The 14144-nt window shown below is 42.9% G+C and overlaps 5 protein-coding genes across 5 annotated transcripts; 1 reads left to right on the top strand and 4 right to left on the bottom strand.

The window, feature by feature from the left end:
• The first annotated feature begins 46 nt into the window (after positions 1 to 46).
• Positions 47 to 3628, top strand: K450DRAFT_221239 (uncharacterized protein). Its single transcript, XM_051585686.1, has 8 exons — positions 47 to 441; positions 549 to 1112; positions 1200 to 1572; positions 1646 to 1657; positions 1729 to 1836; positions 1939 to 2305; positions 2373 to 2565; positions 2643 to 3628. The coding sequence occupies exons 1-8, from the start codon at positions 188 to 190 to the stop codon at positions 3589 to 3591; spliced, it is 2820 nt and encodes a 939-aa protein (XP_051449052.1). The 5' UTR covers positions 47 to 187; the 3' UTR covers positions 3592 to 3628.
• Positions 3629 to 3846: 218 nt separating this feature from the next.
• K450DRAFT_66048 (uncharacterized protein) lies at positions 3847 to 6880 on the bottom strand. Its single transcript, XM_051593832.1, has 6 exons — positions 6702 to 6880; positions 6546 to 6573; positions 5825 to 6475; positions 5392 to 5743; positions 4834 to 5320; positions 3847 to 4765 (listed from the first exon to the last, which is right to left on the bottom strand). Exons 1-6 carry the CDS (start codon positions 6844 to 6846, stop codon positions 4020 to 4022), a joined length of 2409 nt encoding a protein of 802 aa, XP_051449051.1. The 5' UTR covers positions 6847 to 6880; the 3' UTR covers positions 3847 to 4019.
• Positions 6881 to 6961: 81 nt separating this feature from the next.
• Positions 6962 to 7458, bottom strand: K450DRAFT_288426 (uncharacterized protein; the record flags this gene model as incomplete). Its single annotated transcript, XM_051593544.1, has 1 exon — positions 6962 to 7458. Exon 1 carries the CDS (start codon positions 7439 to 7441, stop codon positions 6962 to 6964), a length of 480 nt encoding a protein of 159 aa, XP_051449050.1. The 5' UTR covers positions 7442 to 7458.
• Positions 7459 to 7534: 76 nt separating this feature from the next.
• K450DRAFT_221226 (uncharacterized protein) lies at positions 7535 to 11079 on the bottom strand. Its single transcript, XM_051585685.1, has 7 exons — positions 10881 to 11079; positions 10722 to 10812; positions 10352 to 10645; positions 9737 to 10281; positions 9252 to 9657; positions 8864 to 9156; positions 7535 to 8802 (listed from the first exon to the last, which is right to left on the bottom strand). The coding sequence occupies exons 1-7, from the start codon at positions 11031 to 11033 to the stop codon at positions 7711 to 7713; spliced, it is 2874 nt and encodes a 957-aa protein (XP_051449049.1). The 5' UTR covers positions 11034 to 11079; the 3' UTR covers positions 7535 to 7710.
• A 731-nt stretch (positions 11080 to 11810) lies between these two features.
• On the bottom strand, positions 11811 to 13696 carry K450DRAFT_221224 (uncharacterized protein). Its single transcript, XM_051585684.1, has one exon. The coding sequence runs from the start codon at positions 13546 to 13548 to the stop codon at positions 11983 to 11985; it is 1566 nt and encodes a 521-aa protein (XP_051449048.1). The 5' UTR covers positions 13549 to 13696; the 3' UTR covers positions 11811 to 11982.
• Between the last annotated feature and the right edge of the window lie 448 nt (positions 13697 to 14144).

The raw sequence follows: 14144 nt of genomic DNA, 5'->3' as shown, positions 1-14144 counted from the left end.
CCCAATAAAATCCAAGCTTAGCGTTAAGTTCTCAGCTTGCACGCAAACTGAGACAATGTTAAAGTTGAGTGTTAGAGACTGCTTTTTTTTTTGCTGACGAGGTCTCCGGCAACATGCGCCGGAATTTTGCTCGATAGTTCTTTTAACTTGCAGACAAACGACTCGGCGTTCAATTCCGCACTTGGACATGAACCCTTATCAAGGCTTCAATCGACCGCCTGTGGATATCCTTCCAGCACCATCGGGTTCGGTACCTAGTGTTGCGCCAAATGACGATTCACCACGGCGAAAGCGAACTCGAGCAAAAAGAAGTTGTGACATGTGTCGCAAGAAGAAGAGCAAATGCGACGCTGAAGTCAATCGACCTTGCACCAACTGTAAAAATTGGAAAACAGAATGCGTATTCCTTGTCGAGCAGAAGAAGCGTGGTCCCAGTACAGGGCATGTATTTTATCTTATTACATTGAGCTTTTTGCGTTATCACACCATGTTTCAAAAAAAAAAAAAAAATTAACACTTTGTGTCCAACGCAATTAAATCAAAATTAGTTATGTAGAAATGCTCGAAACTCGGCTAAAGAGAATGGAATCCTTGATTGAAAATTTGGCCAAAGCAAATGGAGCACCAGATGAGCCTTCGAATGATGAACCTTCGATTCATTCAAGCGATGAAATAACACCGCCACCGTCGACAGACGAAGCCAGCAGTACATCGATTGGTGATCCAGGCGAGGCATTTGTTGATCGTATGGAATCAATCAGCGAATCCCCACAACCCGATAGCCCTGACCACAGTATTAAAGTGGAAGCGCAAATGAAAGGCTTACAAATCCAGGACTATGGAAGCGTGTGTTACATGGGGTCCAGTTCTGGAATTGGTCTGATTGACCGACATTTTCTAAAGGGCAAAAAAATGCGACTTCCCGGCGAAAAGCTAACATTTGTTCAGAAAGTTAATGATGACGAAGCTGAAAATATCATTGTCAAAACCGAAGTATACACACCAGAGGATTTGCAAGGATATACTCAATCGACGACATCTTCATTGACTGTACAGGATGACGATGAAAACTTGCTGTATGACAAAACTCTGACTGATCGATTGGTTGATTTGTAAGTCATGTTGCTTTCAACAAGGTACCGCCATAGCCATTCAGCTGATTGTTTATTATTGATATCGCTTGTTCGTGATGCATGTAGATTCTTCGAAAATATTTACATTCATGCACCCTTTATCAACAAAGCACAATTTTTACACGTTTACCACAATCCAGAATGCTCAGGTTCGCGTGACGAATATCTTTTGGCAGCTATTTGCAGTATTGGCGCTCGATTTTTGCCTGAAGATATTGTTTATGCTACGCCACGGCAAGATGGAAATGGATTCGACATAGTTAGACGCAAATCCCCGGATATTGTCAAGTTCTTTGAGCATAAAGCCAACACCCTCGTAGACATTGCATTCAAGAGATCTCGTATCAGCACTTTACAGACTCTATTGTTGATCACAATGTACTTTGAACATAGTCACGACCCTGAAGAAACAAGTGCTCGATGGTTCATCGCTGGCGTGGTAGGTTGGAGGATTACTTGGTCTTTTTAACAGCCAGATCACTAACGCATGTGTTCTATTTTTCATTGTTCAGGCTATCCGGATGGTAAGATTTGTCAACTATTTAACCTAAGCTCCATTATTTGTAAGCACGCCTCTAAATCAGAAATTTTTTAGGCTCAAGATCTAGGCTTACACTTAAGCCCTACTCGCTGGAATATACCCAAATATGAAATTGAGCTTCGAAGGAGACTTTGGTACGCTACCTATCTAATGGATCGCTGGGTACGTTTTACTTGATCTACTTTGTTAGCTATTAGCTGTGTACATGTTTCTAAACATTTTGTCATAATTGTATGAATATTTCTTTTACCACCTCGAATATAGGTTTCAGCAGAACTCGGTCGACCTGTAACTCTTTTGGACCATGACTTTGATGTTGAATTACCTACAGAATATGAGCTCGAATTACCTCCGTCATTGTGCGGCGCACAGTCCAGTAGCGAGGCTACACTTGAGTCTGACGACCACAACGCAAACCGGAAACCTAAATTCAAAGGCTTCATCCATATGATTAGATTGACTCAAATTTTGGGTCAAGTTTTACAGAATCTGCATACACCGCGCGCGAGAGCTGTAGGTCGTCGTAACGAGTCACTTGTCCGCTTTTTGGACGGTGCCCTTGTTAGATGGAAGTTAAACCTATCACCCGAATTGGAGTTTAACACATCCGTCCCAGCTTGTTCAACCAGAGGTGAGACTACACCAACGATTTCCCTCATTTTATTTGATCAGCAAAGTTGACATCCCATCGTTTGTAGGATATATTCAAATGTGCTATAATCTTGTACTGCTCTTATTGCATCGACCAGCTAGCACTGATAGAATTGAGAAATCAGACACGGCGTTTCAGTCATTAACCATCTGCACAAACGCAGCCCATAATATTCTCAGTATTGCTGAAAATCTTAAACCCGAGGATTTTACACAATCTCCGTGGAGTATCACCATGTAGTAAGTTCACTGTGTCCTTCCACCGCTCATTGATATTGGCCACTTTGATTTTTAACCAAAAACATGATTCTCTTTAGTACAATTGTGCAGGCATCCCTCATTTTTTTGCACCTTTCCAAAGGAGACAACATTCAGTTAAAGCAATGTGGTTTCAACAGCTTGCTGCGATGTGTCAGGCTTTTCAAACGAACTGAATTTCGCTGCAGCGCACCTGACAAATTGGTCAACTTCTTATTTTCCTTGGTCGCCATGGCCTTGGACCGAAACGAAGTTGTAACACATTTACTGACCGCTCAAGAAGATGATGAAATAGCCCGTAGCTTTGCCGCTGAAGTTGATGAGATGAACATCATTCCCACTGTTGGCCTATCTGATCTCAACATCGGAAGGGAGAAAGTAAAGCGCGCTGCATCAGTAACACAGCATGGTCAGAGTAAGCGCCCGAGAGCAAAGGATTGGAATGCCAATTTATTGATGGATATGTTGGACGCCAGCGAAACGGCTGACAGTCATCCAATTGATCCCACCAACGACTTCAATCAAAGTTTACAAATGCCTATTCTCCAACCACAACAACAGCTTTCACCGGCATCAAGAGGATATAATCAATCAACCGTTGCCATGACACCGAATGAAAGCCAACTTCTCTGTGGGACAGAATTAGATACAAGTGATTCGTATGCACTTATGGAAGGTCTTCTTTCTATCAACTCACCGACCCCTAGAACGCAAAGCCCATCCAATCCGACCGCTACATACAATTCTGATGCGAACAATGTGCAGATACAGCTACCCAACTTTGCCTACATGAGTGAATTGCATGCGCCTGAACCTGATTCTGAACAACCTCAAGATATCATCCAGCAGTTGTTCCAAAACCCACGTGTACAAGGTGCAAATGGAGATGACAGCAATGACCCGTCTCTTTCCTTACTGAATTCCGAAATCGCTATATGGGAAGCACCGTCTTCTATGATATGGAACGATTGGGATCAATATGTCACATCCCTTACATCAGCTCAGTAAACTTTGATTTGCCTATAACCCCGTTCTTAGATGTTCTAGATCGAACTTCATCATTTGTAAATCGAAACCGTTGCCTATAAATGCATCATCATTTTGTTTGTTTTACCTACTTCCAAGCAAATAAAAATAGTAAATATTAGTCGAAAATGTAAAAAAAATTGGGATATCGGCATCATACCGCTTAAGCTCACATTGGTACACCATTGAGAATTTCCTGCTACGTAAGAATTCATTATGATTGTTTTCAAAGAAGAATATAATTTATAGATAAATGAGGATGCTGTTGTCTACAAGAAGAAGCTGTTATGATATAAATGAAGGTGGGTTGGGTACTTGATTACTGCCACCTTGGTTGATGTTCTGAATGTTGTTGGCCTGTGGTGCCAGGACCGTGTCCCAATCTATCATAGAATAAGCATTACTGATTGTCATTTAACAAAGCTTATTTTAATGCCTTCTGAAACCTTACCTTGCCAGTCGAATCCAAAGGCACTAGAGGCACCCCAAAATGGAGCAGCGGTATTTAATTCAGCTACGTGGCCGCCAGGATATCCAAGGCTAGAGGGATAAGAACCAGTGGCATACGTTGATGGATCAGGCGTGGTGACTCCGTCTGAGAATGAAGTAACCATTTGGTTTAGCGTTCCTGGATGGAGATTGCTTGAATTGGTAGTGGCATTAACCGGGGCTTCGGTCTGTTTGACAGGTCCATCGAGAGGTTTTCCTTTGCTGAGGGTGCTAGGGACGGTGCTGTCACTGGCTTTCATCTTTTGCCGCTCTTCAAACGTCGGTATACCAGCGAGGACATTGCGGATGAAATGGATCATCCTCCAACCATGTGGAATAGAGTCAAAGACTGGCTTTAAACATTCATCCACGCATATCCGAACATATTCTCGAGCTTGGAGGGCGGCTTCTTCCGAATCCGCAGCACAATCGAAGAGATGTATAAGAGTGGCTTGATAGACAGCGTAGGATGTGAAAACCCATTCAAAGCTAGAATTGATTCCACTCATCCTCAAAGCCGAAGCTACATCGGCAATTATTTTCGCGGCATTGCGGCAGTTATCGCCAGCCTTTAGTAATCTAGAGTTGATAGCAATATCTTTACTGGTCGTGATGAAGGGTCGATTTAAGAGGATGACGAGGGTTTGCTGGCACAAGGTTAAAATGCCTAAAGATGATCATTAGAAAACAAAGTCTCACATCGAATTCTCTCTCCTTTCAACCCTTTCTTATTACCTGCTGTCTCCAACTTGTCTTTCAATTCAAGTTCAGATCGCTGGAGTGGGAACTGGCGTATCTGTTTCAATCGATTCAAGTCACTTTCAGACAATTTGCATTCAGGTGGAAGATCATCTAGCCAGTTCTTCAGTCGCTCCTCTAGTTCGAATACAACAGAAGCAACACCGGGGCTGGTCAAACCCATAGCTTTGACCTTTGGAGAATAGAGCTGTCGAAGTATATAGCCAAGGATAGTTGAAAGGGATATCATATAACGGAATAACTTTTGGTGTCGCGTGGTAGTATTGTCAAAGGCGTCCTCCTGAATCAGCTCAGGAAGTTCAATATCGCAATCTGCTTCAGATATGGCCAACGGTCGACCAACCGCTGCACAACACCATCTATCAACAATGTACACACTGAACCATATGCGTTTCCGTTGCTCTGACTCGCGTTCGTTCATCTTCCATGTTGGTATATTTCGATGTAATCCTAAATCTTGTGCCTGAATGGATTATATAAGTCAAGTGGTTTTGATGTTCGAGATTAATCTACAAGTAGAACCTTAAGCCTTACCATACGAACACCCATGCCACTGAACATCCATGCCGTGTAAGCGTTAGCAGCGAAATTGGGTTGACTTGCGAGCAAAACCAAGGCTTGAATAATCTCCATCTTTGTATTAAGGTAATTGCGGCTAACAGCGGCGGTTGCTTTATCCATGACCATCAGAAGCAATTGGTCCTTGCTCATCTTACATTTCTGAAAGATAGGATCTGATATATATAAGAGTCTGCAACCCACAGAGCACACTGAATATAGCAGCGCCGTTGAAAAAAGTGGCTCCCCGTCCTTATGTTTTTTGAATTCCTCCATAAATGTCTTTTTGTCAATGATCGGCAACAATTGGTGGGCACCTGAAAAGTAGCTGGGAAGAAAGCAAGTTCTACATTAGCTTCTTTTTTACTCTTCCTACCAAGCGCATATCTGTACAGCAGTGGTCACTTACGAGTCTACGAGGTATGACAATACATCCAGGCTTACTCTCGCCTCTTCGCGATCTTCATCCCCTGCTTGTTCTGACGCAATTTGGTCTCGCAGAACCATCATGTCGTCACTTGCATCGCTAGCAGCACCGAATCGATAGGTTCCGATCTCATCCTTAAACAATAAGCTTTTTCGCATGGTCTCCTCATCCCTAGTCTTCGACATGAGATAAAGTCCAGAAGAGCTACCGATGTAACGGGCAATTTTGGGTTCCATGACTTTCAATCTGCTCTTCCTATTATTGTCTTCATTCACAGTAGCATTCGTAGCCATCTTTGAGGTCGGTATATTGATGGTTATTTCTTCTGTGGGTGGTGATACGGAGGGATGTGTGGAAGGATGAGATTTTTTGGGACGTTTCCTTTCTATTATCTGTTGTTCTTCCTCCTCTTCTTTGATTTCTTCTTCGTCATCATCATCTTCATCGTCAAAATTCGGAGGCTGTGAAGTGCCTGACAATGTCTCCAATAGTTTCTCCATTTTCTTCAAACGATTCTCGAGGTTACCGATATATCCCTTTGGAGGGCCTCTTTTACGAGCTTGCTCTTTAAAAGTACATTCCCAACTGCTCTGTACACACGTCGAACAAGGGAAATTGACGTCCACATCACACCTGTTACACAATTCAACTTTGTCAGTTTACCAGCATAGTGAGGAACCGAAGCCAGATCGTAATTATTTACCGAATTTTTTTACGCCGACATATATCGCCTGTAGAGAGGTGTCAAAGAAGTTTTGTTAATGAACATTCAGTTATACATAAAACCATGGTACAAAGCGTTGCACAAAGCCATACAGCTCATAACCTGGGATCAATCAACGGTTTTAACTCAACGTACATGCTCTACTAACACGCGATCGACGATTTTGTGACTGATCAATTGCAGACGGATGCTGTGCTTGTGGCAATGAAGGCACAGGCTGATCTCGAGGTGGGTACATGGGCTGGTTTACTTGTGCATTATATGGAAAGTTTGGATTCATTGCATATGGAAAGAAAGAAAAGAGTTGAAAAACAGGTGAGAGAATGGGAAAAATATTTCGCCGGTCTGGCAAAACATCACTTCGGCCCTACTATATGCCGTTTTGAGTTCATTATCTAACTGCCTTGACCCGCGATAATAATACCCGCAATAATATCACCCGTCGTAGACGTTCCGTTCACAGGTACATCTGGACGAAGAGCTGCGTTGCTGTTTGACGATGTCTGTGGCCCAACCGAAGTATTCTTGCGAAGTCCAAAGGCTTGCGGGTTAAATATCATGACTAATACGGATCCTACGATCCCTAAAGTCAGCATTATAGTAACGGCAATTCGGCAGCGCTTCTTCCAGATAAACCCGTTCTGAGCGTTGTAGTCGTTGAGCGATAATTTGCTACCTATAACCCACAGAATAGGGCAAAGAAAGCCTAGAAAGAAAAACCATTTTGTCCATATTCTGGTATGTGGAACCTCCACCTCCTTTGTACCTTGCCCACGTTCTATCGGGTCCAACGATTCCCAAGTCTCGCCTTTGACCTTGCATTCGGTGATTGAACCATGATTGACGCAAATAGTTTGAGGCTCGTCAGCGGCCATGTTTGGATAAGAAAAGATGAAACAAAAATCTCAATTAACGATCCTCAGTTTAAAAACGTTAGCTGATAGCTCATAAAGGAGGCAACCGGAAAGTTTTGTAATGGAACCATCTGTTTTATTTGGAAATGGTAAAATAAGGGCTTGTAGATTGGCTGTACATAACGTGTCAAGCATAGGATCGAACGATGAACGAGATTTTGGTAAAGAAGAAAAATAATGAGAAAGAGTACAAAACATGTAAAAAAGCTAGTTTATGGATATAAACTAATCTAAGCTCCAATCTTAAGTTTAGCGAATTCTGAAGCAGCTTCGATGGCCTCATCAATGGATTCGGGCTTATCGCCGGATCCTTGAGCAGACTCGTCCTTGCCTCCCTTTTTACCACCGACCTTTTCGGATACAACACCAGCCCAGTCAGCAGCCTTGAGACCCTTGGCGACTTGGTCCTTGGGAACAAGGCATTGATGCATAACACGTCCGTTAGCAACACTGAGCAAGTAGACAGACTTTTCCTTGTGGTTGAACTTGATATGATTTATAGCAGCGCCGATAGCCTTGTTGTTGCTACCGACGTCAATGTTCTTGACAATGAAACCAGCAGAAGGGTTTTCCTCAAAGTACTTGTCCAAGGATTCTATGATTTCCTTCTGTTGAGCAGCAGAACGGACCTTTTCTGCCTCAACATGAGCCTTCTTGATCTTTTCGAATTGATTTCGGAGCTCAGCCTTGTTGACAGCAGAGATAGGGAGAGTATCCAATTCCTTGGATACAAGCTTAATCTCGGTTTCGAGCTTATCGCCTTGCAATCTTTCCAAGCTATCCATCTTCTTCTTGTATTCGGCAGCAACACGGTGAGCTTGGACAGCCTCATCACCAGTGACAGCGACAATACGACGGATACCCTTAGCAATACCACTCTCTTCAATGATGGCAAATTGCTTGATATCACCAGTCTTAGCAACGTGAGTACCACCGCAGAATTCAATAGAAGAGGTCTTCCATTGAGGGTTGGAAACATCCTTCACGATTTCATCGACATCGAATCCAATAGAAACGACACGGACAGGGTCGGGGTAAGTTTCACCGAAAACGGCTCTCAGACCGTGGATGGCCTTGGCAACTGGAAGAGGAACAGGGGTAGAGTAGACCTTGAGGTTCTTCTTGATGAAGTCACTGCAGATTTCCTCCATCTTCTTCAATTGTTCAATAGTCAAGCCTCCCTTGTTGGAAAAGTCAAATCGGAGCTTCTCGGGGGTAACCAAAGATCCCTTCTGGTCGCAGTGTTCACCAACAACTTCACGAAGAGCATAGTTGAGAATATGGGTAGAAGTGTGGTTGTTTCTCAAGGGCCAGCGACGAAGCTGTAATTGCGGTCATGTTAACAAGAGATCACGGTTTATCACCATAGAAGCTAATGCTTACCTGATCGTATGAAACTTCAACTGTGTCGTTAACATTAAGTTTACCATACTTCATGAAACCAATGTGCAAAACGTATCCACCAAAGGACTGACAGTTTTCGACAACAAATTCGTTTTCACCATCCAAAGTCATGATGTTACCAATATCGTATTCCTGACCACCCTGTTCGGAATAGAAGTTGGTCTTGTCAAGCAAGATACCAAAAGAGGCTTCAGTGGGAATGTTCTCAGTGGTAGCAGGGAATTCGTGCTGGAAATAGACAGCCTTGACGGTGGCTTGAAGGTTGCCATTGACTGATGGAGAGACAAGAAATGGAAAGAAATGGAAACACGGTCAATTAGTATTCAAATATATAGAGGTTCATTCCATCTGTAATCAATGTACGTACGGTATTTGGCAGAGTCATCCGTCTTAGGAACAGCATCGTTCTTCTCCAAGGCGCCCAAATCATGAACGTCCAAGGCGACAGCTTCCTGGCCACCCTTTCCACCTCTAGCATTACGAGACAAGTTACGAGCAGCTTCTTGAGCAGCTTCGAATTGCTTCTCATCGACAGTCACGCCATTTTCCTCGGCCATAATGCGAGTCAAATCGACGGGGAAACCATAGGTGTCATAAAGACGCCAGACATCGTCACCTGAAAGGGTCTTGCTACCTTCCTTGAGAGTCTTGTTCAAGAAGGAATCGAACATCTTCTCGCCACGATCAAGAGTACGAGAGAAAGATTCCTCTTCTTCGTTGAGGATTTCGATGACTTCGTTGATCTTGTTCTTCAATTCTGGGAATGCATCGCTCTATGGTAATGACAGTCAATAAAAAGAAAAGAGTGAATACATATATAGCCTTGTTGAGCCGATGATCGAAGGCACATACCATTTGGGCAACCAAGGTGCCAACAAGACCAGAAAAGAAAGCACCGATGGGAACGTTGAAGTACTTGCGGACATAACGAGCACCACGTCTCAAAATGCGACGCAAGACATAGCCACGGCCCTCGTTGCTGGGGACACCACCATCAGTGATGGCAAAGGTGAGGGTTCTAATGTGATCAGCAACAACGCGATAAGCGGTATCAATACCATCGGTATCTTCCTTTCCAAGTTTTCCAGCATAGGGACGAGCACTGGTCATTTCTTGAATAGTGTCGAAGAGAGGAGTGAAGACATCAGTATCATAGTTGGACATTTTGTTTTGGAGGATGGAAACCAGACGTTCAAGACCCATTCCAGTATCAATGTGCTTGCTGGGAAGTGGTCGCAAGCTTCCACCAACTTCACGGTTAAACTGCATGAACACAAGGTTCCAAATTTCAAGAACGTTGGGATCATCTTGGTTGACGAGATCGGCAGCGTTACGTCCACCAATGCGATCGTAATGGATTTCAGAGCAAGGACCGCAAGGACCAGTCTCACCCATTTCTAAAACAAAAGGTTTTTTTAATTTTTTTTTCTCCCACTTAGTTGCCCATTCCTTTTCATAATGACGTACCCCAAAAGTTATCCTTCAAATCGCCAGGCAAAAGATGATCCTCAGCAACACCAATATCGCGCCAAAGTTGCTTGGCTTCGAGATCAGCAGGGAGCTTTTGCTTTTCATCACCACCAAAGTAAGTAACGTAGAGACGGTCCTTCTCCAAGCCATAAACTTCGGTCAAAAGTTCCCAAGCGTAAGCAATGGCTTCAGCCTTGAAGTAGTCGCCAAAGGACCAATTACCCAACATCTCGAAAAAGGTGTGATGGTAAGTGTCCATACCGACATCATCCAAATCGTTATGCTTTCCACCTATGTCGATCGAATATCACGTCTTTTAGTTAAGCCACATTAGCCCGTTCAAGGCCGTCACTCAACAAAGACTTACCAGCACGAATACACTTTTGGCTGTTGACAGCACGAGTCAATTTGCCAAGATCAGTGTTGTCATCAGCAATTCCGAGGAAAATTGGCTTATACTGAAAAGACAAAGACGAGTTAGATCGGATTACTCGAGAATGCAAATGTGAGTATTGGCAGTTCATACCTGGTTCATACCAGCATTAGCAAAGAGAAGGGTGGGATCATCATGGGGAATGGTTGAAGATGAAGAGAAAAACGTGTGACCCTTCTTCTCGAAGAATTCGATGAATGTGGCTCTCACACGCGATGTGGGCCATCCATTGTCTGAAGTTGACATGATTTGCTTTTATGAAAAGAGTTGTGTTTGAAAAGCCTAAAAAAAATAAAAAGGGGAAGGCAGCGCAAAAAATATCCTCTAGTCTTTTTAAATCCCGCCACTGTGAATCGCTGATGACTCACTCCATGGCTAATGGATGAAATTGGAAAACATCGCTATAAGGGCTAAATAAAGCAGCACCATGATTCACAATTTGCAAGGCAATAGTGCCGCAGTCCAATATCTACAGTTATCGTGTTGTTTGCGTGGCTACAGCCATGGTTGCCTAGAGTTCAAAACTACTTTCAAATTTGCGCGTAACAACCGCACTTGGCTATTTACCGCTAAATTAACTGAAGAATGCTAGAAAGAGCAACATTGATGGCAATCATCTTGGAAAATTGTATATATTGTATTTTAGAAAGCATAATTTGTGGGGTAGTTGTCATAATCATACAATGGTACAACATGTACATAATTGAATGGGTTGACCTTGCATAATACTTAACACTCGGAACTTTGGAGAGCAATTACATTTATTATAAAATTTGTCTGTCAAATAATGGAAGGGTAATGTATCAGATATTCATTGCCAATTTGCAATATGTACTTGAACGAAACTGTTGCATCTGCATTGACAAGACGTTAGATGGCTGAGAGAATTTGAAGGAAACAAAAATGAACAGAAAGGGGTTTAGCAGAGGACATTTTAGCACTGGCAATGAAATAAGTGTAGATGAAAAAAGAAGACGTCCAATAAAAATGATTTACATGGCACACAATCCGTCGAAGTAAGAATTTTGACATGGGGACAAAAGAACTGCCTTTTATTGTTTAAGACACCGTCTGTACATATTGACTCCATAGTCATAGACTGATGTTAAGATCTATTGGGTATCATGAACAGCTGGCGTGACACTCAGCCTCCTCTCAAAAATGCCTATATGCGTTACTTTGCGAACAGCTACATTCAGTTTAAATTTCCTGGCAAAGAATAGAAAGAGCTCTGTATAGGGTATTCATTATTCCCCAGTAGTTGTGATCCTTTCGCCCATTCCCCATAAGCTATCTCCAAATACTCCAAGCGCTGCTTCAATGAGCGACTCAAGGTATCTGCAGGTAGCATTTGTGACGAGAATCCACCAGCGCCTTTGAGATAGGGCAATTGCGTTAGTCGGTCCAAAAATTTGCCCTCCAAATTTTCTGTTTCCGTTAACAGGAAATATGTATACTCTAGATCTTCGAATATGTCAAGAAATCGACAAGCCTCATCTTCTGATAATCGAACTTTGTTGGAAAGGATGACACACTTCACTTTGGGCCAGGAAGATGCTGCCAGTCGTGAGAACCAATTCGTGGTGGATGGTTCGTCATCCCCATCCCATGCTATATACAAATGTTCAAGTTGGTGGCGATATGTGTCGCATAGCCAGGTCCCAGTACTGGGATGATGTGATACAGTGGCCAGGACACATTTTAGTTTAGATAGTACGGACAGGTCAATAGGAGATTTGATATCAGCAAATTGAGGCGATGGCACAGATGTATCGGTGTGAAAAAAAGTCTCTAAGGTGGCTCGATTTTTGTACACAATAGCATTGATATCACGGTTCGATATCCGACTGTTCCAAAGTACCAGTCGCTTGAGGTGGGTCGTTGACAAAAGCGAGCTGAGGACATCGGGTGGACAATGGCCAGATATTTCAAAATCGTGCATTTGCGCTCCTAATTCAAAGGTTGTGGTGACTCTCGGCCGTCCTATGAAGCTGATGGCCAATTTATTCAGGTTCTCCATTTCTCTCAATGCATGGCTGAGATAAGCAAACCCATGTCCATGATCTGTCGACTTAACGTTGATGACAAGTGTTCGTAGCGTATCTTTGCAGTGGGACAATATGTCTTGTAATCGGATGAAGTCGTCTTCTCTCCCCACGTCAACTCTTAAATCCAAAAGAGATGGAAGCCATACATCTCTGTTAGACGCCCAGAAATCCAGAGTGTACCGAACATCCAGAGATTTGATTTGATGGCATACATGCTTGGTGTCTTTTCGAAGGAAAGCATTGATGGTAGTGTAAAATGCACCGCCTAAATTCAAATGCGTTATCTTAGGGCAGTGCCTGAAGACTTCTATCAATTGCTCATCCGATAGATTCCAATGGTCATTCAAGGAAATAGCCTCAATATTTTTGCATCGTATTACTAGCCGCCTCAGTTTCGATGTACTCAATTGGATCTGTGAGTGTTTAGTCCATGGTAAATCCAGTCGTCTGATAAGGGAGCCATAATCCGTACGCGAATAGAAGCTCCGGCGGTTAGGATCTTGACGATTTAGAGCTGTTTGTTCCAATAGTGTCATGAGGCTGGCCATATCTTTCTCTCGTAGTAGTGTGATATGTGGGTATATAATGTAAGAGCAAACGACATGGTACCAATTCTGGTTCACGAACATGCAGTTAAACTGGTCCTTTCGACCCAATTGCAAGAAAATGCCGATTAGCAATTCATGGGGTAAATGGTTGGCTGAACGGTGCATTGGAGCAATTAAGACGTTGGCATAGCAAAAGTTACAGGGTCAAAGTCGAATACTGTATTTTGCTTTCAATAGTGCAGTCAGGTAAAATTATCCATTTGGCATATTGAAACTCTTTTGAAACCTAAGCTCACTTGGACGTCACTCCATCAGTCAGGGACTGCAGCAGTGCCTCCTGATAAACTTGCTTTGCTACAGCCAGTCGTACAAGAAAACAGTCTTTGTTTGATTATTCAGCTTACTCACCATGTCCAAACTCTGTATCAACGCCTAAACACGACTTGAATGAATTCGAAAAAGCTTTCTCCAAATGCATGACGCTCCGTATCGTTGCATATCACTGGCATGAAGAATTCTTTATATTATTTGCTATGCAAGGTACATTGATGCTGAGGTAAAAGCAAGCTGTCGTAGACGAATGAGATTAAAGTGCTGAAGCTTAATAAATAAGAAATCAGCACTCAAATCACCGATTTTACCCAACGTATGCTATGAAAATGAATACTCGTTACCACAAATACTAGCCATCTGCTCCCCTCCCCCAATGCGTTGTTGATTATCACTTCAGAGCGTTCCAGGATACACTATTATTATGCAAC

This window comes from Umbelopsis ramanniana (genome assembly GCF_025399195.1).
Source record: "Umbelopsis ramanniana AG unplaced genomic scaffold K450scaffold_3, whole genome shotgun sequence".
Taxonomy (NCBI): domain Eukaryota; kingdom Fungi; phylum Mucoromycota; class Umbelopsidomycetes; order Umbelopsidales; family Umbelopsidaceae; genus Umbelopsis; species Umbelopsis ramanniana.
The sequence above is the reverse complement of the archived record's forward strand: the minus strand, read 5'-3'. Positions and strand labels throughout refer to the sequence as shown.

Coding starts and splice junctions, on each gene's coding strand:
- K450DRAFT_66048 (XM_051593832.1), bottom strand. CDS start 6,846: ATGAATCCAAACTTTCCATATAATGCACAAGTAAACCAGCCCATGTAC. Junction 6,476..6,545: donor TGTCGGCGTAAAAAAATTCG/GTAAATAATTAC, acceptor ATTGTGTAACAG/GTGTGATGTGGACGTCAATT. Junction 5,321..5,391: donor GTGGCATGGGTGTTCGTATG/GTAAGGCTTAAG, acceptor TAATCCATTCAG/GCACAAGATTTAGGATTACA.
- K450DRAFT_221226 (XM_051585685.1), bottom strand. CDS start 11,033: ATGTCAACTTCAGACAATGGATGGCCCACATCGCGTGTGAGAGCCACA. Junction 10,813..10,880: donor CTAATGCTGGTATGAACCAG/GTATGAACTGCC, acceptor TTGTCTTTTCAG/TATAAGCCAATTTTCCTCGG. Junction 10,282..10,351: donor TTTGAAGGATAACTTTTGGG/GTACGTCATTAT, acceptor CTTTTGTTTTAG/AAATGGGTGAGACTGGTCCT.
- K450DRAFT_221224 (XM_051585684.1), bottom strand. CDS start 13,548: ATGCACCGTTCAGCCAACCATTTACCCCATGAATTGCTAATCGGCATT.
- K450DRAFT_221239 (XM_051585686.1), top strand. CDS start 188: ATGAACCCTTATCAAGGCTTCAATCGACCGCCTGTGGATATCCTTCCA. Junction 442..548: donor AAGCGTGGTCCCAGTACAGG/GCATGTATTTTA, acceptor AATCAAAATTAG/TTATGTAGAAATGCTCGAAA. Junction 2,566..2,642: donor CCGTGGAGTATCACCATGTA/GTAAGTTCACTG, acceptor GATTCTCTTTAG/TACAATTGTGCAGGCATCCC.